Consider the following 24,500-nt stretch of genomic DNA (forward strand, 5'->3'; position numbering starts at 1 on the left):
GAATCCAATTAAGTCATGGTATTGTTTTGTATTATAAGCTAYAATATTATAAAATCTTACTACTCTAAATTACATAAAAATTATTTTTGGAAAGAGGTTGTGATTTGCAGAAATGCCAGTTGCCTTAAGATGTGAATAATTTAGTATTCTCTATGATTTACAAAATTACAGTATTGCGACTTCTATCCAGAGCCAAAGTTTTTTCTTCCTTTACGTCGTTGAATCTCCATAGCAAACTTCTCAGTTTTGTTCAATGGAAACAACTTATCTTTCCTGCATCCATRCTTGCTTTGTTTTGCTTCTGTGCACATTTTTATACAGTTCTCCCATTCCCTAATTTGATTTTGCAAATAAGTTTGAATACCTGCTGATTAAAGCCAATGAACAATTTTCCCCCGTGGCTATGTCTTACATCTTAGTTGTACTGTACTGTAGTACTGTATTTTACTACTTTCTGTTTTGAAATCCTGGTTCCTGAAAGCATTGTGTTTGTCTTTACTCACAAATCTGTCTGATGTATTGCATCTGTAATGCTTTATTTGGTCTAAACTGCAAGAAACCTTGCAAGTGAAAAATAGATGCTGATTTTATATTTATTCATTCAGTCACAAAGTTTCAAGACATCGGTCTCCTTTCAGAAGCTGTAGAAACACCCCGGGCAAATGAAGCCAGAGCATAAAACGTTGCCAGTGTAAAGTGCTCACTTTCTAGCAGGGGTTAATAATCAATAACCTAGCAAGTTTTGACAGGAAGTGCAAAAGCAAACTTTAGATGATAAGATGCATCATAAATTCTTGTTATGCAATTTTTTTATTATTACTTTTTAAATATATATGTATGTGTGTGTGTGTTTGTGTATGTGTATATATAAATCTTACGATATACAGATGGCAATGAGAACATGATAGCAGGGAAGTTGATGACCATGGTAAGCTGCATAGTAATAACGGTGAGGCAGATGGTCTGCAAGTGATATATGAATGTCTCCTGTCCACTCATCATATTTCAAAACCAATTGAATGTGATCACACTGGGAAACTTCATAGATGCTTTACATTAAGTTTACTTTTCCTTCTGTAGATGCAGATGTCCTAGTTCCACACCCTTTCTTACTTTGAGTAGTACAGCACTTTCTATAGGTTAACAGACTTTTAGGCCTGCTGTCTACTCTGTCTCTTACATGTCATAAATTTCACCCAGGACTGAGTCTAGTAAATTGTTTTCTGACAGGTAATGCCACTGATCTCCAGAAAGATGCTTCTCTGTGTTTGAAGACATCCAGAGATGCACATCTTTTCTTCTGGCTAGCCATTTTCACGGGAAGTTGTCAGTGTGGACTTATGTTTGCTTTTGAAAATGTCTTAATTTTTTTTTTCCGTCAGCCTGTCAATCACTGGTATTCTTGGCAGTAGCTGTAAATATAAGTAGCTCCATTAACTTAAGTGAAGTACTCTCAATGTTACTAAGGGTGAAGGAATCTCATTTTAGATTGTAAATTGATGGTCTATTCTTTCAGATGATCTTGTGCAGTAAATAGCACTGTAAGATCATGATCTAAACAGATGGCTTTGGTTGCTTCTATATTACAAGCAACAAAAACTTTTATTTTTAGAAATCATTGTTACAATAATTGAAAAATCACTGTTTCTTGGAGTTAGTTTTTTACCTTCAGTGAAGGCAGGTGTGTTTAGGTGGCAGCTACTCTGAAGAGAAGAAAGTGTGAAAAACATCCAGTCTTTTATCCTGTCCCTTAAGACACGGTGCTATTGTTTTGCCCATTTTGCAAGGATTAAGAGTATATTGGATTAAGTGTCTCATGATTCTTGCAACATCTATCAATCTCTCTCTACAGAGTCTTCAAAATAATGGTGAAATCCTGCCACGATTCTAGAGTAACATCAATTCAGTCTCATGTACGTTGTAATAAATAAAGGTAGTCTGAGTAACCTTTTCACAAGCATACTTAATTGAAGAAAGCATTACTTTACTAGAACATCCCATAGCTATTMATAATATTTAAAAATAAATGCTATCATATCTTTCAGACATCATATTTGAAACTTTCTCTGCTCCCGTAGAAAACTCACATGACAAATTAAACTGAATCATACTATAATTTAGTCTTTGTATCAATTGTCTGATTTTACCTAATTTGCATTTGGGCTGTTATGTAAAAATAATTCTGTGTAGGCATAAAGTACTCAGCRATATCTTAATTTTCTCCTTTTTCCAAGCAGATTGACCCTGGAGAATTCTCTGTGTTCAATCGTTGACTGATACACTTGCTGATTCTAAATCTCTTTCCTCTTTCTTTACCTTCTTCCTCTTGCCCATTTTTTTTCTGGTTGTTTTCCAGGCCAGGAAATTACATTGTTGCTACAGAGCAAGCAGTGAGGGAGATTTAGGAGAAAATTGCTATCAGTCTTTTTTAAACTTGGTCATACAAGACCTATTTTAAGGATTTTTGCATAGAGAGAGACACTTGGTTACATCCCAAGAGGATAGAGTATAATACTGGTTATAGGATGCCTGATTATATTYTGTTACTGCTTGTAACATTTTTGTGACATCACTGAAGTTACTGAATAAGTCAGGTCAGGTCAGGAGGTTTCCTTGGTTTCATCTTCTTTTCTGTGTTGGCCTTCTACTGTACTGCATTGTAATTACCACATTCAAACACTGTCCCTTGATGTCCAAGAAACTTCCTTTGCAATTAATTTTATCCCTCCTATGTCTTCTCTTCTGATCCTCTTCCCTCCTCTCCTCCCACCTTCCCACTCTTTCGTATTTCCTTAGGGAGCCCCATCTCAAAAAACATGCCTTACCCTTCTCTTGACTTTGAACTTCAGCAACTAAATGGAGCTGACTGATAAACCACCAGACCAGCCACTGAATTTTATAGATGAACAGGATAAGGTAATTGGAAATGTTCACATTTTTAGCTTTGTTGTGACTTGTCTGTGGAATAGTAGAAAACTTAATTATAATTAGCTGCTTGCAGATCTTTAGATCTATGGCATGGCTTCTCAGATCCCTGAACTGTTAGGGAATTTAGAGGCTATGGGAAACACAGAAGAAACTAGAAATATTTTCTTTCCCTGGGGTTCAACAGATCARTGATATAGCTTTACTAAAATTCTGTCCTTAAAATTGCATTGATGTAGTGAGGAAGTGGAGCTGATTTTTTTAGAAGATAACATAAATTAACATCCCAGCAGATTAGGCCACTACTTTGATTGTCACTAAAGTAGTGAATATTTCCAGGAGTCTGCAGTAATATTGATGTGGTTTAGTAGCTTCTAGTCCTGTTAAGGCAATCAGATTCCTAGCCTTGAAAGCTGTTATTTGGTAGTGAAGGTGGTTGTGATAAATGCATCATTTAAAATTATTTATTCCATCTGTTATCTCCTTTTATTTTTAAGTGCAGAAAACCTCATAAATGACATTTGTGTTACAAGAGATATGTATTAATATGTATCAGTGAATTATATACATGTACTTTATTTAAACTACAGGAATATGACAGTCTTCTGTATCAGGCATAAATGAAAGTGGAACCTCTTTTTTTTCCTTGTGGAACACACTCAGATACGTTCTCTAGCACGATTTTTTGTTTCCATTCCTAACCACCTGTGTGAGTCCATACAGCTATTGCATGCTACTGGAATAATTCTTTATTTTCTGCTACCCACCGAGACTGAGTATGAAGTCTCTGAGTATGAAGATTAGAGGAAGTGCTTAAGAGAATGAGCAGCATATAGGCCACTGAAAGTCAATGGAGTTGTCCTCCTAAATCTCTTACACTTTGAACTTTCCAGCCTGTGTTACAGTTTTGGAGCTCATGCACTTGTGATTTTGAATTTCATTACAAAAAAGGAAAAACCTTTTAAAAAGTAAAAACTGCAGAAGGATGCAGCTGTTCAGGAGATAAGCCCAAACTGACTAAATATCCCTTTCTCTTTCAACTAGTCTGTTAGTCACCATTTCACCCTTTCTTTAGTAGAGCCCTGAAATTCTTTTTGTAGTGTCTAGACGGTTGCCTGTCTGAAGTCATATCAGTAAAGTTCAAGGAAATCGTTACTGTTTCTGAGTGGCATGGAGTGCAAACTTAGAGGAGTATTAAGCCTTAATTTTGAACAACTGAACCTTGGAAACACACTCAGCCTGGGGGCATGGTGATCAATTTTATTATTGTCTATCTTAAACATGAGGACGTCAGGATGTAAGCAGGGATTTGTTCTTGACCCATACACTATGTTACAGAAATGTTTTATTTGAAATACTGGGATGCTTCACAGGTGGAAGCCACATTCTTAAACTTTACCTTGTTTTAAAGAGCGCAGGAACCATCGAAGTCTTGTCTATAACAAGTCTCTCAGTTATGCTRCTAACAACGTAGCTGATTGATGGATGTCAAAGGTTAGAACCTTATTTGAAAGAAAATTCTTTTCTTAAGCTCTGAAACAAACATAGCTAAATGACGTTATAAATGAGCTTCAGTATAGCAAATTGGAAGCTGCAGTGTGTTAAACAATATAAAGCATACAGAAGAGAAGACATACTGAGGAAACTTGCTTAGCAGGTTGGTGAGCAATTCAAAAAAGTTTAGAACATGGGTAWTTTCTTAAAATCAAGAGCTATTAAAGGACATCATCTGCTGATGATTAAAGGACATCTGTTAAAGRACAGCACTGTCTATTGTTCTTGGCTTTTCTTTTTATTATCTCTTTTTGTTTCATTTTGCAGTAAAACATTGTTTTGGCTTTGTTTGAAATGCAGTTAAAGGATGTGCATCTGTTTTCTTCTGTCTTTCTTCAGTCTACCTGCCATACGTGCTGTGMCAAAAATAAAATCTTTACTGGTCTTTGGAAGAATAAAAGGCTTCTTACAATCTGCAGCTGCAGTACTATGAAGAGGAACATAGAATTGCTTCCTTGGTTGCACAGAGTAACTAGAATACAACAATGCTAATATGCCTGTCTTCATTAGTACTTTTACTTCAACAAGAATTGGAAGAAGACATAGTAGTTTGGTGGCTCTATAACACTACTCTTATCCTTGATTTTTTTTTTTCTTGTTTTGCAGCAGGCCCGGACTAAAACTGAATTTATACCTGCTTTATAGTCCTTGAGCAGCACTAGCATCAGACTTCTGCTGTGCAAAAATATTATGATCTTGCTTTGAATCATACCATTTACAACAAAATGGCAGCTAGTTTTTACTGAAAAGTGTGTGTTTTGATTATACTGATGAATTACACTGGTTATACTGAAAAAAATAGTCTGTTCTCAGGATTGCTGTATTTTCTTTAGCTTTATGGGGATAGATGCTATGGGAAAACTTAATTATCTCTTTTAACCAGAAGGTATTTTCTCTTTATTTCAGCTGTTGTTTTGCATCCTTCCCRCCAGTGCCCACTGGGAAATCTCAGTGGTCGGTATTTAAGAGATATATATATTTGCTAGTATTGTTCTCATTTCTCTTTATCGGGAGACTATACTCCAGACTCTTTCCAGAAACACGTACATGAAGTTAGAAGCTTTGGGTATTTATTTCATCTGCTTTTGCAATGTTGACTTCTACTGACCAGAAGTAATTTGTATTTTTATCCTGCAAGACTTCTGTCCTTCACTCTTGGTTTAATTATATTTCTCTCATTTCTGATTTCATTTTTCTTTTTTGATACAAGAAAACCTAAATAGATGAAAATTACTGTACTTTTTATTTATTTTGACTGCATGTGCAATAGATACTTGAAGTAGAAGAAAAAGATGACATGTTGCGTGGTTGCTTGCATGATTGAGTGCTGGCTAATTGCTACATTTCCAGAATAACCAGTTTTTGCTTGTTCTTTAAGCTTCCTGTTCCTTTACTACTTTGTCATAAGTAAGTTTTCTGTTGGGATTGTTAAAAACTCAGAGAATGATTTCATTGGAGTGATGCAGAAGACTTCATTATGCGACTGCTTTTGGTTCTGCTACTTACAAGTTTGACAATATGACTATTCGACAGTTTTACCTGCCTAAATGCTCTGAAGCTGTACATAATGATTACAGTGCCATTTCATCCAATGCTTTTGCCATGAAGATTCATTGAACCAAGAAAGAGAACGTAATTAGACACAATTGGACATAATTAGAGAAGGAGGGGGCATTACATCAGCTGCAGTTCTRGTATGCTGTATTAAGAATATAGTAAAATAAGGAAAATTAGCCTAATTATGGCAACACAGAAAGAGATCACTAACTGAGAATGTAGGGATGAAACAAAATTGCTTTAAAATCAAAACTGTTAAAGCCAGGACTAGCTTAATTCATCTGAAATAAATTCTTAAACAAGAAGAATTTTCTTCTTCCTTAACTTTCCAGGGCAATTATTCTCCATATATGTAGGCATGTAAATAAACTACATGCTGTAAAGTTCAGTCTTAAGTGTTTTCCTCCTGTGGCAGTCTGTCTCTGCTAGAGACACAGGAAAACTCGGTGCTTTCATCACTTTGTGACGGAAGATGCTTATTAAAATCCAGTTGTTGCTCTACAGAAGCAGTACTTTTTTTTCTTTTTTTTCTCCCTGACTGCAAGGTCAGTTAATATCTTTGTTCTCTGGTAAACAGATGGTCCAGTGAAGATAGGCTTTTCTTACTTTCTGAGCAGCTGCTGAGGTGGGGATAATGTAATAAGTGCCATTGGGGCAGGGGGGGGGATAGGAAGGCTAATCAATCAGAAGASATCGTACTAAGTGGGGACATAACAGCAGCAACCAGTATGTAGAGTTTTTTTTCACAGCATAAGGGAACGGTCTTTGTTTGCCAGTATGTTTAATGACACATTGATGAAAAGAATTTCAAACTCATAGGAGAAAATTCTTTCTGTTAAGAAATTTTTTATGAAGCCAGGTATACAATTCTACCATATGCGATCAACATCTTGATGAATATGATCTCTGCTTGAAAAATGTAATGTGTTGCTCATTAATAAGTTCGGTTTTCATGACTGAAAAGGTAAAGTCATACAGTCATTTATCTCTTAAATAAACAGATGCTGAATGGTTTTATGGCTTGTGAAAATGTCTATTTGGCTTTAGTTCTACAGTAAATGTCTTTTTAAGCCAAGTTTACAAGCATTCTCAAGGTTTTTTGTGAAATAAGGCAGTCTTGTAATGAATTAATATTTTTCAAGTAAAATATACAGCAGATACCCTTGCACAATGACACTGATTTTCAAATGGTCTTCAAATATCTTTCCACAAATTCAAAAGAATGTGTATGTTTTCTTCTCTGTACTGTTTGGGTTCTTATACTGTCCTAGTTGACCCCAGTTTTCCCTTCCAAAAGAAGTAAGTTTTCTGTCAAAAGCTGCCTTGTTTCAGCTGGCCAGGCAAATAGAATCAGATCATCCTTGCCCTTGTCTGTCCCTGCTTATTGCTACCACCACTTGTTTGTTTGTTTTTATTGCTTCTATCTCATTAAGGGAGAGAGAAGCACCCACTGAGTCCAGTTGTCAGTACCATTATAGAAAACCATCCAAGTTTTGCATGAAAATACTCAGCTCTTACTAAAGATTTTAGATGTTCCTTGTCAAGATACTGCTCATCCTAAATGACCTRCTAATCATCTAGTTTAGAACTATTAAAGCCTTCTTACTAGCTACTCTTTTATGCAAAGGTGATAGTTTGGGGGGTCTAGTAACAGGTAAAGGATGATGCAAGTACTTGACATTTGATAAAATTGTCAGATTGCAGTTTACATATGTGTAACATTAACTTACAGAAAAAAACAACGTCCAGTTCTTGGGTGTGATGACCCTTATTCCCACAGTTTTAAGATGCCAASAGAGGAGACTTATTCCACTGGGTCTGCAGCTTTCTGTTGCCTTTGTACAGAGGTCAATATTACTTTTCCTTGTGTAAAGCTTTCCAGTTTCAGGATTAGTCCTCATTTAGARTTCTGCAGCTTTAACTTCTGAGGCCTGATTGTCCATATTACCATACTGAACACTGCCACTAGGTGTAACTTGCCTACATGTTACACTTGAGCTTCTAAAGTATTTGCAGCCCCTTAGTCACTGGACTGTTGTCGATTATCATTATTTTATAAATGGCATATTATTATCCATAACTGTGAATAATTCCAAAATAAATTCCACTAGTAACTTCATTGATATCTCTAAGAAAGCAATTTAGTTTTTTTTAAATTTAAGCTCTATCTCTCTCCTTTTTTTTCTTTCTTGATTTTATTTATTTATTTATTTTAAAACAATTTCTGCAAAATTTTGCAAAGCTTAGGGTAAAGATCATCCCAGAGCTGTGTTGTCCTGTGGTATTCTTTATCATATTGTCAATTACTAGAATTCAAGAGACATAGCACAATTTGTCATAGCCTGTCTTTGGTCTTAATCTTCACTCTGGTCTGTCARTGTCACAAATTGTGGTTTATTTTCCTATCTCTGTATTCCAGAACTACAGACATAATTTATATCCCTCTGCATCCAGTTAAGCACCATAGCTTTTTGTCACCGCTGTTCCTCCTAAATTCCTTTTCTGAAGCATCATCTTATCGTTGTGGTATCCCTGAGCATAGCTATGTTCAGCAAGCACAGTGCACATCACTAGTTTTCTGAAAGAGCTTTTTCAATTCTAGACCTCAAAACATGCTCTGCAACCTACAGTCTAGGTATTTGTCTGTATGTTCTCAGCGGTTTTCACTCWTGTTGATGGTCCTTGCCTCCTGTTCTCTCTGTTTTTTCATTCAGATAAATTAATGTTACTTCTACATTTAGAAGAATAGCACCTGCCTTTTTCAACTATAATTTATTTTGTATYAACTATTTTCAGTGCATTTTTCCAATATTGGGAACAATAGTTTTATCATCAGAGGTATAGTAATATAATTTTTGTAACCACCACAGTGTATTTTTTACTTTGACATTCACTTATCCTTCCAAAAGCAAAAAATTTCTATTTGCCTTTGTTTTTTTTTCTCCATAGATGAACTAGTCTAAGTTTAGTCAGTTATACCGATAGCCTTAAAGACTATAAATCAGTATAGAGAAGGCTGTATGACTCATTTGACTTCTAACAAAAGTGATCTTTTCATCACATAATGTATATAATTTATTCATAGACAACATTTGAATTTTAATCGCAAAAAATACTGTGATAAAACATTTCTATAGTGCCCTGGACTTAATTTAAGAGTGAGCGGGGCCACTTGGCTTAGCTCTAGAATATGCATGTCTCTCCTCTTACTTTATTCTCAGATTTCTCAATTATTTCACATTTTTCCTACTTTTTTCTCTGCCTGCAGAAACTGCAGGGTTGCTACATAGAAGGAGAATTGTCTGGCACAGGTTTTGTTTGTTTGTCATTACTGAAGTGACCCTTCCCTAACGAAGAAGGCTCTCTGTGACTTTTTTTCACCAAGGCCACCCTAAGTATCAGTCCGCAAGGCCTGCTGAGGATCTCCTAGGGTTTTCTTTTTTCTTTCTGACTGACTGGGTCTTGCTCAGTCTCAAAGACTTAGGAAAAGCAATGACAGAGGGTAATATTACTCATGGGCTGCCTGACTGATGTCCCAAAATCATCTGTTGCAGAGAAGAGATAAGCTACTGCCTTACTCCTGCCTTTTACTTGATGTAAAAGAGGGCTGAAGTGTGTCTGTTGTCCAATCTCCTCCAGGCTCATAGGGGAATAGGGATTTAAATATAAGCAACTTACTGAAGCAATCAGTATYGTCATCTGTGGCTATGTCTCATGGTTGTGTGCATGCCCATTTTAGCTTTGTATACTTCGTGGCAGCTGGTCTTCGCTGATGTGAATGGGATTTTCCAGGTACAGCTGCTGAGTTATCCCAGGGGATTTATGCATCTAAGCTTGAAGTTAGTGAGAAATAGTGCATCATAAGCTCAGCTCTTTTTCAGTCAACAGGTTCATAAAACAATTTTGGATTTGGAATACCTATTTAAACACCCTTTTAAAACTCCAGTGTTAACACAAAAATGGATGTAGAATTGCAGAACTACTCCCCAGGTGGTACTCAGAGTGCCACACTTGCATTTTGCTAGTAAGTAGAAAAGGAGATGTTCTGGGGATATGGTGATAACTGATCCAGAAAACTAAGGGTGGTAACTGATCCAGGGAAAAAAGCACTRTTTTTGTTCTTTCTGCATGAAATGGGCCCAGACTTCAATTGCAGTTTCCAATAGAGAAGAATGATCTCTTATTTCTTCCTCCTATCTCTCCCAAAGTAACAAACACAGCATTAAGCTGCCTTTGTTTGGTGCATRTCATAACATATGGAAATTGGGAATATTATTCTGTTTGCTGACCTGGTTGTATTTTATCATTAAGAATAATTAATACTTACTTTATTAATAGCAATATGGACTTTCTGATGCTCTGTTCCATTTAAAATAAATTAACACATGACTCTKGACTCATCAGATATGAACTTTCTTGAATATGCACCCCAGACAAATTTAAATCTGTTTAACTACACATGAATGAGAGAAAAAATAAACAGCAAAACTTTTTTATTTTTTCCTCTGCAGAGTTGACCCCTGAGGAAAAAGCTATGAGGATTGCCAAAGCTATGCGTAAGCAGTCCTCAGAGGTGAAAGAGAAATGGGAGAACCTAAATGCCAGTGCCAACATCTGGCAGAAGCAAGTGGACAAAGCATTAGAAAAACTGAAAGACTTGCAGTGTGCCATGGATGACCTTGATGCTGACYTGAAGGAGGCTGAAAACGTGAGGAATGGCTGGAAACCTGTGGGAGACTTGCTCATAGATTCATTACAGGATCACATTGAGAAAACTGCAGTAAGTGTGGAACTTCTGGGAAGTACTTAGCCTATGTAAGAGTCAGATCTCTCCATTCTATTGCACTTAATCTTATGAAACATGTATACACAGTATACTTAAATTCTCAAGTGCAGTGCCTAGTTAATTTATGGACAAGATCCCTGTGCACTGGTTTTTAAAGCCTAGAGTTAAGGTCAGTTCACACTTAAACGTATTATCACTGTGCAGTGTCTCAGAGTTCAATGCTGTGTTGCATTCATGTGTCAGCTATGATTGTATAAGGACATGTGATTAGCCAGCTACAGATTTGTATGGCATACAACATTCATTACATATGAAAAAAATATATATTTGTATTTAAATGTTTTCTACCTGGAAAAACTGTCTAACCCACACCTAGGTCATGGGTGTRTTTGGAGCTTTGCCCGAACATCAAAGTATGAGTTTATCATCCAGGCAGATGACAGCAGGCTCCCCTCTTTTTTTTTTTAGTGGTGAGCTGTCAGATATATTAAACCATCTTTGGCAACTTTGTTTTYAGAAAACCTTTTAGACCTGGTTTTAATAGTGCAAAGGTATATTCGGAGCTTTAATTTCTGTTTGTTAGCTTTCACAAACTGCATGAGTTGTCTATTTTATGTTGTGTAGGTGAAAAATTTTATTTGTTCTCACATTAGCCTGATCTCTCTCAATCATCTATGATTCTGTTCTGTGAATGAATGTGGCAAAATAATAGAAGACCGTGGCATCAGTGTGCGTGACCATCCATGACTTCAGTATGGAAAGCTAGTGATGGAAGGATGAAGAGTTGTGGATTGCAAACACTTTGCAGCAAATACTCTATTATACGTACATAGCCCAGGGATTCAATGTATTAAATTAACACTTAGGAGTGCGTTAGTTCACATGTATCTGTGTACGCATCCTTATTCTCCAAATTTTGTTGCTGCTTTCAGGGTTAATGGAATCTAATATCTTTAAATCAAAGGCAGTCAAAGCTGATTTATGTCCAGTCTGCTGCTGATTTGAGAAGAGTAATGTGTCTCCTCCTCCCCTTCTCTACATTTTAATATAGATACTAAAGAAAGTGCTAACATGCTGATGCTAAATAGCTCTTTGTTCTCATTTTAGGAAGCAATTTGTCATATCTTAATGGCTTTTCTATAAAGGAGAGTAAAGCAAAGTCTTTTAGATTTTCATTGTTGTGGAAAAACTGAAACATCTGCTAAAGTAATAGAGACCTGCTGGCTCTCCAGAAGCCAACTGCTTCTGTAACAGTAGGTTACTGRGCCTGATTAGAGAGAGTTTGAAGGGAGGTAAATAATTGAATTGTCCAAAGAAAAAACTTTTCTAGTTGTTTTTTCGCTTGCTTCTTAGTGTTTAGTCAAGCCATCTATAGGACTGAACAGCTAAATGCTCRTGGCAGGAAAAGACATCTGATGCATCTTTTCATATGTAACTCAAACTACATCAATTTTATTTTTAATACTGTATTTAGTTCCGTTTGATTCAATAAACTTTTTTTTCTTCTTTTTAATCATTGTAATAGTTTTAACTGTACAATTCTAATTAGGTAAAATGTTGTACTCTTTTTCCTTAGAAGATAAATTTCTTCATGCTTTGCTAATTCAGTAATAGTTTTTAAATAGAATTTTTGTCAGCTGCTTTATAGTGGAAAACTGTACATTTTGTTTTAAGAGTGCTAGACAGGAACTGTGCTACTAAAGCTCCTAATACAATGTTGCATATTTCTACTTGGATAGAAAGACTCTAAAGCCATATGGTAGCACTAAATACTTTATTTAAATTGTAGTACTCTAGTTTAAGAGCATAATTTGGATGTRGGCAGTTGGGTAATTTTTATACTGTTTCTGACTCCAAAGATGACTATGAAGTAGTTGATAAGAGTAGTGAAGTAAATGACCTTTCTTTGCTAGAAGACTTGGAGTTGCATGTRGTTCTTAGCATAAGGTGCCACATTAGTCACCACTCTGCTGAGTTTAGTTTGGCTTTCTTGCTGCTCAGGAGATGACTGTCAAGCATAAATGTATGCTTACTCTTGTAGGCTTTTAGAGAAGAAATTGCTCCCATCAACTTGAAAGTTAAAACAGTGAATGATTTGTCCAGTCAGCTGTCTCCACTTGACCTTTATCCATCATTAAAGATGTCTCGTCAATTAGATGATCTTAACATGCGGTGGAAACTTTTACAGGTATACTTCTGAATAWGGTAGAGGTGGGTGGTGGCAATGCTCCTCTCTTACTTTTCTGTTCTCTTAAAAATACGCTATTACCATGATTCCATTATTTCTCTCTTCAAGGTGTTACTCTGGTGGTGCAGAAGCAACAAAGCGAGCTGTCTTTCCTTTGCCATCTTAACTGAYAGCTTTCTTTTTCAGCTATCTCAGCAGTTTACTCACTCAAGAGACCATATTAATCTCTGGAGACAAGTGATGACTTTTGTCACATACTTTTTATACAGTTCTCTAGCAGTATTTTTACTCCATAAGTCATTGTTACTGACAGCTAACCTGCATATTTCTGTTGTTTCCAACTCATGTGGAATTTGGTTTATTTTGTTCTTGACTATTCAGTTTCTGCAGGAAATTTTGATTGAAATGACTTAACTATTAGTAGAGCTGTAACAAGATGTGAGTAATAGCATATTTAGCATTGTAAAATAGAAGAGGGGCTGGTATAAGCAAGATTCATATTGCTTATTTATGATTATTGGTGCTTAATTGATCTGAGAAAGGTAAGTTGAAATGTGTCTAGTTTTATCTGTAACTAGACAGTTAAAACTTACTACACTTTCATCCTGAATGATTTAATAATGCTGCTTACATCAGTTAAAGTTCATTTAGCAATCTTTTCACTTTCTCTCTCTTTTTGTAGTAAATATTTTTTGCAAATCAACTTTTGTGTATTTCTTTCCCTGGCTCCTAAGGGGAATATGAAGTGTTGGAAAGAATTGGGGGGAAGGCTAGAGGGTCATTTGCCTCTGTAGGTGAGGATGGTGGAACAGAATTTGAAAAACTGAAGTGTCAGCTTCTGGGCTAGTAGTTTTGAATCAGTCTGCCCTGAGACATAAAATTATTAATCAGTCATATTTGTTCTTCCCTCTCTTTAATATAACTTGATATTGGAATTTCCTTAAAGAGAGTTAACTAAGCAGCCAAGCCCCTACATGTTCTRGTGTAGTTTTAATTAGTAAACTGGAGGAAGTCATATCAGCCAGTGAAGCAGTACATTCTGTGTTGGAAAGGCAGCTGTGAGATCAATACAATCAAAGGAAGACCTGCTGACTCTAGAAATTTGGACAAGGGAAGGGTTGAGAGGGACTCAGAAATTTCAGTGGTCAGCGATAGTCACCAGTTCATTATTGATCTGCACTACTCRTACAAAAACACTGCAAGATACTTTTATCAAGCAAAAAAAATGAAAAAAATAGCCTTGAATGGCTCCGTGATAAATAAGTGACACAAAGTAAACCTTACTTTATTTAACCAAAATGAATGTAAATCACTATTTTTTATTATCGTGACCCTGTTGTTACAAAGTAAATCTGATGTAAATTTTATGTATATGTGTTTATGTGTAGGTGTCTGTGGAGGATCGCCTTAAACAGCTACAGGAGGCACACAGAGATTTTGGGCCTGCATCGCAGCACTTTCTTTCCAGTAAGTGCTTTGAATGAATTGTGTTTGAGAAAGCCTTGGGTACAGTCATATCTTAAACACTGCATCTCCTTTACTGACTGCCCTCCAGGTACCACTCTGGCTGGAGCGCAAAAAATTCCTTATTGTTATTTGCCTCCCTGTTTCTGTGGGGAGGACTTCACTGAAGTCCTCATTGATGTGCTTCCCTCAAGGATTACATCACTGTCTCCCTGAGTTATGGTTCTTCCCATGGCTGCTTTCTTGTTTTGTTCTTTGTCATTGTCTGCAGCAAGGTCTGACTGATGGCCATTTTAGAGCCCTTATGTGTTCATAACTACATCTTCTCATTCCTTGCTGCCTTTGTCTTCAGCTTTCTCTTCCATGTTTACTGGGATGGCACAAGAGAAGAGCTATCTGGATTTTTGCAGACCAGAGCATTATTAAAAGGCTTCATGTTGTACATTCCTAGAACTTCAAAAGAAGAGAAGGGAAAAGCACATTTGCATCACTTCTTCAGACAAATTATTGCATCTTTTTCTTTTTTGTGAAATTCCTAGAGAAATAAGCCTATGATCTCCAAGTATTCCTAGGAGAGGGCAAAAATAGATGCTTAAATCTCTCATTCTCATTTTGATTTATTCATTGCAGATAGATAGGTTGTGATATCAAGATCCATGTTGATTTTCTGATCTTCTAGCCCAACTACCATCATCAAAGTTTATGATACATGATGTTAACCCAGGCAGCTCTCCAGTTTTGACTGAATACCTCCATAATGATGATAAAACAATTTCAAGAGTTATGAAAAATGAACATAAAAATGAGCGGCTTTGTCCCAGAGATATTAAAGCACCATATGTGCTATATTAGCTAAATAGCTAATATAATTTAACTCATTAAGTAAATCTTGATTTCTTCTTGAGTTATGTGGCAGCAGTAGTCTTATTTCAAATTGACAAGCAGTTTCTGGATGAACATGGTAAATAAGGTGCAGTAATTTAATATATTGCAGGTCTTAGGCAAAACAGGTCTTGGATACACTATTCCCCTGTTTAAATTGACAGAACAAACCAAAAACTGTGAAAATACATTTTTGGGGGTTGGTTGGTTAAGGATTTTTGCTATATAAACCTAATCTGAAGTGTAGTGTTGCTGCTGTGGGTTTATAGCATTTCCAGTCTCAAACCTGTAACCTTGRCCTGGAAAGTACAGCTACGTAATCAGTTGCTAATACAAGTATATAGAGGCACCTTTGGCACYGTTAAAAAGAATGCCAATTCAATGCTTTGAGAGACAAGTCAGTCTGGTTTCTGTAATTAAGAGATTAGGAAGCAACATARCCAAGTTGCATTTCCCACTAACCTAGCTGTTTTGAGAAGTTCCTGACTTTAGTCCTGTGTGTTGGTAACCTCTCCTCAAGTGTACCAGTGCAACTGCTTAGGTGACTAGTTTGATCCATAAAAGGAYCCTTACATAAAACTAGGAAGCCTGCCAGGCAAAGTTGGCTGATTTTGTTTGCCTTGACTTGGATCATCTCCTTAATTTGGCTTACAGGATCCCACTACAAATAACTGTATCTGCAAAACTGAGTGAAGTGGTAAACTAAGTTGGGAGAAGCTGGAGTGAGTAGCTGGAGGCAAAGGAGACTTGGAACTCCTCAAACTGACTTTGTTGCTGGATAAAAAATGTTCACAGAATTACATCTGAAGAAACTGTRCAGTGCCTTAGCAGTGTGCCTCAGCCTTGCTTAGGGCATCTYTGGGGCTTGAGAGGACACAATTTGCACATTACGTGCAAAAGTCAAGGAGAGAACATTTCAAGAATGCATGTTGGTAGATACTGCAAAGAACCAGAGATGAATACCACCAAATGCCTTCAAATGCCTGTTCAAAGCATCTCTGAATGACGACTAGCCTTTTACTAATATCTGCAGCACTCCTAGTGAGTGCCAGAATCAATAACTACTCTGTACAGATTTCATCAAGAAACWGATTTTAAAGAAGAATGGGAATTTCATTTTGCAGAGGTTCATGCAGCACAGAAAATGGGCAATGTTTTAGAAAGATTTTTCCCAAATAAGTATAGTATCACCTATCTGCAATAAGTAATATTTGACATAAATTCATTAGATTGTTTAGTTCATATCTCTGTRCAGAATACCTATAGTCTCTCACAGAAAATAAGCCAACTCCATGTAAACTGTGGCCAGATTTTTCATCTTAGTTAGGTGACATAATTAACATAGTAGTACCTCAGTAGCCAAAGRTGCCAAATTGCAGCATTAAAGAATGAAACTCCAGAGCTGATGTCCTCTTTCACCTGTTTGCTTGATTCTCAAGTCAGTCTTCAGCATTCAGCCTGTTTAGCCTGGAGAAGAAAAGACTGAGAGGGGATCTTATCAATGTGTACAAATACCTTAATGGGAAACACTAAGGGGATGGGACAAACTCTTTTCAGTGGTGTCCGGCAACAAGGCGAGAGGCAACAGGCACAAACTGAATCACAGGCAGTTCCTTCTGAGTGTAAGAAAGAACTTCTTCMCTGTRAGAGTGACAGAGCACTGGAACAGGTTGCCCAGAGAGGTTGTGGAGTCTCCTTCTCTGGAGATCTTCAAGGCCYGCCTGGAYGCAACCCTGTCTAACATGTTCTAGGTGACCCTGCTTGAGCAGGGGGGTTGGACTAGATGATCTCCAGAGGTCCCTTCCAACCTCAACCATTCTGTAATTCTTAAATCAATTCTTCAGAGAGGAAGGAGCTCAAAAGTGGGCCATGCTTGCAGAAAGTTAGATAATCGAGAATGTCTGTATTTGCAATGTATTTAATTGCAATGTGCGATGTATTTAATTGCAAGGTGCAATGTAGATGACAGTTGCATCTCACTTTTTTTTAGGTATATAAATAGGGGAGTTAGTCCCATAGAGCAGGCACTCTATTGTGGAAGTGTTKACATACATGTTTAGTATAAATTCATCTTGGTCAATTTTTCTTATATATTCTTTCAAACTTGCCTCTGCAGTGAATCTAGTGAAGTGAGTTTCTTCTGTGATAAACCCTAACTAACCTGGCATCAGTTTGATAATGTCTTGTAGGATGTGTATGAACCTACAGTCCTTCAGTAAATACCCACTTTTAAGTTGTGCACCAGCTCTTCTTTAGGCCTGAACATTTCTTCCTCTTACATCTCCTGAGATCTTTAGATAAGCACAGTTGTACTGTGATGTACAACTTTATGCCTTTTGTATCTCAGTGTTTAGAAGGCTTCCTAGTGTTATGGATGATATCTGTTGATATATCAGACTTTCATAAATCCTGCAAAGATTGTTGCTGTTCAGCAAGAAGTACAGAGACAGGTTTTAATGCTTTTTTATCTATTGTACAGTGTTAATCAATACTACTTTGAGTTGCAAATAGGAGCTAAGAACTGTGACTAATAATACTGTAGATATTTTTCTTTTTTGTTTTGTTGATAGGATTTAGTTGTAGTGGGAACATTTTTGAAAACTGGTGTCTCAGTGTGCTCTGGATGGATAGCTTGCTTGTTCAGAATTTATTGTCCTTCAGAGTGRAATCACTACATTTGTTCTGTTTGTWCTTTGGCATCAAATATATGGCTAAAATCATCTTGATATATTGCCTTTGTTTTCTCCAGCTGATTTTCTAATTACTGTAAGCTTGTCTGGAAAATTATAGTTGTTCCCACTTAATTTATTATAACTATGTTAATTGTACAAAAGGAACAATGATAGTTGGATCTTTTCTATTTGACAGGTGTTTTCTAATAATTACCTTCTGCTTATTTCCTCAGCATCAGTACAGTTTCCATGGCAGAGATCTGTTTCACACAACAAAGTGCCCTATTATATCAAGTAAGTTTGTCTTGTTTCTTAAGTTTTCCAAAGGAGTCTTATTACCACAATGTGATTAAAAAAAGAAAGGAAAGGGGGGAGGAGGGAAGTGCTARTAAGTAACCAGAAATGTTATCAGACTAATCTATCTACAGAGTATTATGCTGCATGTACTATATCTATTTCTAAATGATACAATATACAAAATAATAAACATAAAAAATAATGACAAAAAAGATCCCACTAAGATTTTAAAAAATACTCTAGTGTTATATGGTATTGAGCTTTGTACAGGACTTCAAACTGAGCACAGACTTACAAGTGTGGTTCATACAAAGTATATACAGTAAAGGGGACAAGATTCAGACACAGAGTTCTTGGCCTGAAGCAGTACAGTGGTGACTAATATGTGTAGAGCCTATTTTTTTGTGCAAAATTCCTACTGAAATAGACACACGTGGATTCTCCTTCTTTAGTTTCAGAAAATTTTTATACTGCATAATGTTAGCATAAATGTGAAATCAATGTAAAAGTTGAGTAAAATTGTACAAATGCTTTTCTTCCTTAGAGGAATTGTTGAAATATCTATTTTGAAAATAATAGAAGTAATTACAGACATACGGAGAATTATTTAATGTATTCTRTTGCGAGGGGGAAACACAGAGCACGCCAAATTTTGTGCTTCAAGCAGTTTACAATGTTTGAGAGCTGTGAAGTAAGTAGTGGTAAATCTTTGTGTTTATCTGTGTCAWTCAAACCTGTTGTCATTATTCTTGAGGTATGACAGTTGTTTTTGCAATGTTAGGTGAAAAATAATTTTAAAATGTCCAAGATAGATAACTGGAAAAAGAAAAGCAATCTATTGTGAGGAAACTTGAGGTGTTTATAAATGGTTTTTGTTTGTATTGAAAAGCTGTGTAGGGTCACTACAGAAGGCTGAGGTCTGCTGGAAGAAAGGYTCTTTCCCACACCCCAATGAGGAAGAGAAAGGAGGCAGAGGTTGGACAGGGAGGGATAGTGACAATCCAGATTCAGACAGCAGTGCAATTAAATTGATCGCRTCTGTAGCAGTAATTTAAAGAAAACTTTGAAATATAAAACTGCAAAGAGCAAAAGGAAAACTACCCTGAACAGTCCTTTCTCTTGTGGCTAAGTCTTTCAGGGGGTATGAAAGATGTTGACTCATGTTCCTGCTCTACCTGATCATAGCCAGTAGCTTACGTGCAAATTATTTACAGGGTCCAAGTGCCTTGAAGTCTGTGGAGGCCTGGGAAAGTTTAGAGATGAGAGAGATTGAGATAGGGTTGGATAAGTAGTCCTAGGGCAAGTGACAGTTTGGTCCTCWTCATCAGTACCTATGATAGACTAGACTAGGGTTGAAGTTCCCTATTCATACTGAGCRTAACAAAGGTTTTAACTTGAATATTTCACATGCATATCCTTTTCTCATATTTCACGAGAAACTTGAGGGTTTTCTGAGTTTAGTGGACATCTCCCCTGCCCCTATCCTGTCTCAAGTTCAGTTTTTTGGTAAATCAGTTTCTTACCATGACAAATTCAATGGAGAGTAAGTCTTTCCGGTCGGCACATTGGGTGCAATCCTGCCAATGCRGAACTCAGTGGCAAAGTTGATACATTGATACACTGCGCCTGCTCCAACAGTAGTATGCTGGCTGCTCTGCGGCTGGTGAGTGAGGCCAGCAAGGGTTGAGAAACGAAGCCCCTGCATCTTTCAGTTTAATGGTCTTACAGAGGAAGTCTGACAAAGGGGCGGAAGTATAGAATCATAGGATCATAGAATTGGTAAGGTTGGAAGGGACCTCTGGAGATCATCTAGTCCAACCCTCAAATGAGTGGCCCATATGGGAATTGAACCTGTGACCTTGGGACAGGGCAAGTTCTCTAATGTTCAAGGTCTTTACAGGAACAGAGGGCACATTTTTTTTTAACGATCGTTTTAATGAAGTCAGCAAAATTAACTCCTGTATCTCRAAGACTTTTCCAGTAGATTGTTCTCTACTTTCAACATGATACATGCTGCTAAAGCAATGTCTTGATGCTTGTTTCTTGAAAGAAGAGAATGATGTTACATGTAACCAGTGGGAGGTGTCTGAGTGGTGGTAGTTTTGAGGTGGAGGAGGGGTGGAGGAAGGGAGTGTTGWTTGAAGCATGGGGAGGTATGCTGAATTTCTGCCTGACAGACTGTGAAGCTACAGACTGACCTTGGCAGAACCTTTATTTCTTATTGTATGCTGATCCAAACTTCAGAGCTGGCGGCAGCAAGTAGGCAAAATACTGAGTTAYGGAAAACAAAACAGAAAAGAACTGATTTTGAACTTCATTTGGTTYTGGTATCATCAGGCTGGAGAATACTCTTAGCTTTAAATATTCTTTCTCATCTTTGCCTATTCCCTAATTTCAGATGTAGTTGAGAAAAGAGAGGGAAAAAAAACATACTGAGATAATGTATTTGATTGGAGAGATGAAACAAGCTTTAGCAATACAACTCAAGAGAGCAGTCCACAGGATCCAGTTGAAGATTTTATGCAGAAAGAATCTATGGGAAAGATGCACAGATTAGCTTGTTATTTAATGTTCTTATTGATATTTTTAAACTATTGTAACATTTTGGAATGAGGTGCTGGTGATCTAAAACACAACTTRAATAGAAAGAAAATGTATAATGAGTCTCAGTAACTTATATCCTTTCAGACCACTTGTATTTATTGTTTTTATGGTAAGATTCTTATGTTAGAAAATAAAGTTTAAGGTACCAGTTGTTCATTTTATGGGATAGGAGGAAAAACAGCAGAACAAGGAGAAGAAAAATATGATTCAGCGATCAATGGCTACAAACTGAGATTTTTTTTTTTATTATTCATTTTGAAAGTGAAGTGGTAATTTAAATCAAGCTACTTGAATTCTGAATAAGAACATACACTCTATTTAGACAACCATAAATTCATGTGTTTAGTTCATTTCAGTTGCTTTTCTAGACTGTCTTTGTATGATTAATATAAGGTATTCCAAAAGTGACATAGCTGCAAATGATTTTGTAGTTTTAATTCTGTCAAGATGAGTTTTTTTAAAAAAATACTACAGTCTTCCCAGTTTTATTGTACACAGAGGGTGAAATTTTTTAAAAAATAGGGAGCTGAAGATGAGAAGGCAGAAGGGAGTATTCTAGGTGGCAATGAATCTGTAAGGAGAATGTCAAAATGGTGCGAGGCATCTGTATTGTCAGACAAGCAACATTTATTCTGTTTCTTTCCTGATGCCAAAGGTAACTGGCTTCAGAGTGTGGTTCACTCTCCCCACTGCATTTACTAACTGTCAGCATGTCTCTCCGTTCTGGAGTTGTATTTAATCAGTTACCAAAAGCACATGAAAGACTTAAAGCTAGCGTCCAAACTCCTCTGCCCCATAAGTTCAGGCAGAGATAATCTGGATTTGGAGTGTTTTGAAAGGAGTGACWGTTCTGCTTTGTTGGAAGAGGGGACTCATAATTCTTTGAGCACAGTCTATTAAGGTATCTGTACCATGCACTATGGCAACTATTTAATTGAACTAAGCTTATAGACATGATTTAGCTTGTYTCTTTTCTCCTCTCTAAATCTCTTCTGTAAACCAAATTTACCAAATGGCTTTGCATCTGTAGAGGTGACTTTATGTTTGCATCCTATTTGATATTTTCTTAATGATACTTGATAAAAGTTTTTGTATTTCTCTAGTCAGATTCTYTGCTGCAGTAGAATTCCATCAATGATGATTGAAATAAAGTGTTTGAGGAATAAAACCTGAATCTGTAAAATCTAGATACTGCTGAAAAAAAGTTCACTCTCTCAAACTTCATGAAAGAGAATGGGACTAAGGAGAAGTATGGAGAGGGATGCAGAACAGCACACACAATATTTACTAATCCACTCCTGGTAATAAAAGTGATAAGTTTGGACAAATGGTTTCAAGAGATAAAAATTGATTTTCTTCAGGCAAGCATACCACTGAATGCATCTTTCATAGGTTGCTTTGCAAAGGTTTTGAGGTTTCATAATGAGCATTTTCTGCCATTGCTCATTTCTAACTATGTGAATCACACAAATAAGACGAGACATGCTTGTCCTCTATAATAGAAAGTGCAAAAATGGAGYCTGTATTTTTCAGTACTTTCATAAAAATATTATAGAAAGAAATAGAAAAATAAAGTAGACAATATGGGTGATCTGTAAACACGTTCGAAGAATAATTCACTAAAATGAATGTGAAGAAAATATAATTAACCTGGCATTTCTCACTTTGATGTGCTTTTAACTGTAATTTAAATGTACTTCAAGTGTACGCCTTTCATTGCTATAAATTATTAGATGTTTGTACTTTGCAGAAGAAAAGAGAGGGAAATACAAGAGAGTCGAAGTGATATTAATTTCATGCAGGGTCTGTCTTGGTGTAATCATCAAAGTGATCAATATCAAGTCCATAGTCACCCTGGTTACTTTTCTGTTGTCCTGCAAAGAATCCAGCATCATCAGCATAGTAAAAAAAAAAATAAAATAAAAAAAAAAATATTGCCTCCTATATCATTCGTTACTTTATGGAGCGAAGGAAATAAGATGCTCTCTGCTGCTAGATTTTTAAAGACTCTTTGAGAAGTCTTTCCTCATATTCGTCTTATGCCTATGTGGGGAAGAGAGGAATAGGGAGCTTAAACTTTTTTCTTATTCTATTTCTACCCATAATTCTTAAAGTATTAAACAGAAAATAAAATATAACCTGCAGAAAAAGATAATACAGATTTCAGTTTTGAGAGTTACCTCGATTACCAGTTGCTGTACTGGTCTTCGTTAAAGAAATGAAGTAGTATGTTTCTGTGGAGGGATTTCAAAATATCTGCATGTAAATTGCTTCACCAACCTCTAAAGTACATTGCCCTTGCAATGTGTCATGCCAACTCTTTTTCACTGCAAAACAGTATTTTCTAATGGACTTTAAAAAAAGGAAAAATATGGTATGTAGATAAAACAGCATGACACATTTATAAAGTGGGGTTGCTATTGCCATTTGAAATTTGGCAAGGGTAACAAAAACACAGTTCTGAGTGCTGTAGATTCATTAGTGATCAGTAAAGATCCTGATTTCATTTCATGGTCTGTGTAAATGACCTCATCTTCATAAATACAAAGCTTCTTAGCATGATGCCAAAATACTGTTCCAGTGTCTGTTCCCGTGTTGTGTGCCAACGACTATCAACACAGGCATAGGACTGGTCCATGATAAGAAATTACACAAAAATATCCATTCTCAAGCTTTTTCTTATAGGGGAAAAAGAAAGAAAATAAAAAAAAAGCTTGCAAGTATAAATTGAATTATTTCTTCCTGAGTCCATGGGCAGCTTGAAACACTTTGAGATGTGCAATTTGTTCTGTTTGTTTCAACTGCAGTATTCGCTTATTTCTAGAGATTGTAACTTAAATAACATATTATTTATCTGCACTTTATTTACAACAAGCAAGCGTTTTTAACAAGGATTATCTTTGCCAATTAATATTTAGAAAACTGCCAGTGAATATAATGGGTAAAAAGCAGATTGTAAGGGGAAGTATGTTTGTCATTTAAGCTTTAAAACAATTCATTAATATGTAKGGGTTTAATTGGGATTTTTTTTTGTTACACTAACGTTTTAGTTATTTAAATGTACACAGATACATGTAACACTCATAGTTTTTTTTTTTTTTTTAATTACACTGCCTTGGTTTACAGTCTTTTTATGGATGTATATTTTACTGCATGGCTTATGTTGTGTCAGTAGTTTTTGGCAGAAGAGAATAGAATCATAGAATCATAGAATCAGTAAGGTTGGAAGGGACCTCTGGAGATCATCCAGTCCAACCTCCCTGCTCAGCAGGGTCACCCAGAGTGTGTTAGACAGGGTTGCATCCAGGCGGGCCTTGAAGATCTCYGGAGAAGGAGACTCCACAACCTCTCTGGGCAACCTGTGCCAGKGCTCCGTCACTCTCACAGGGAAGAAATTCCCCCTCACGGTCAGGCGGAGCTTCCTGTGCTTCAATTTCTGCCCATTGCCTCTTGTCCTGTCACATGGGACAATTGAAAAGAGTTTGTCCCCATCCCCTTGACACCCTCCCTTCAGGTACTTGTACACATTGATAAGATCCCCCCTCAGTCTTCTCTTCCCCAGGCTAAAGAG

The 24,500-nt window shown here is 36.5% G+C and overlaps 1 protein-coding gene across 1 annotated transcript in view; it reads left to right on the forward strand.

The window, feature by feature from the left end:
• The window catches only part of UTRN (utrophin), a gene marked incomplete at its 5' end in the record, with an annotated part of 298,945 nt that overhangs the window by 197,856 nt on the left and 76,589 nt on the right, over positions 1-24,500 (forward strand). Inside the window, 4 exons of the mRNA XM_085310498.1 lie at positions 10,548-10,816; positions 12,864-13,010; positions 14,399-14,477; positions 18,262-18,322. Of these exons, the coding sequence (XP_085166624.1) occupies positions 10,548-10,816; positions 12,864-13,010; positions 14,399-14,477; positions 18,262-18,322 (556 nt within the window). The remainder of the gene's footprint in view (positions 1-10,547; positions 10,817-12,863; positions 13,011-14,398; positions 14,478-18,261; positions 18,323-24,500) is intronic.

The sequence above is a fragment of the Rhea americana genome, unplaced genomic scaffold, assembly GCF_003343005.1.
Source record: "Rhea americana isolate MKP2758 unplaced genomic scaffold, rheAme1 scaffold_108, whole genome shotgun sequence".
NCBI lineage: Eukaryota > Metazoa > Chordata > Aves > Rheiformes > Rheidae > Rhea > Rhea americana.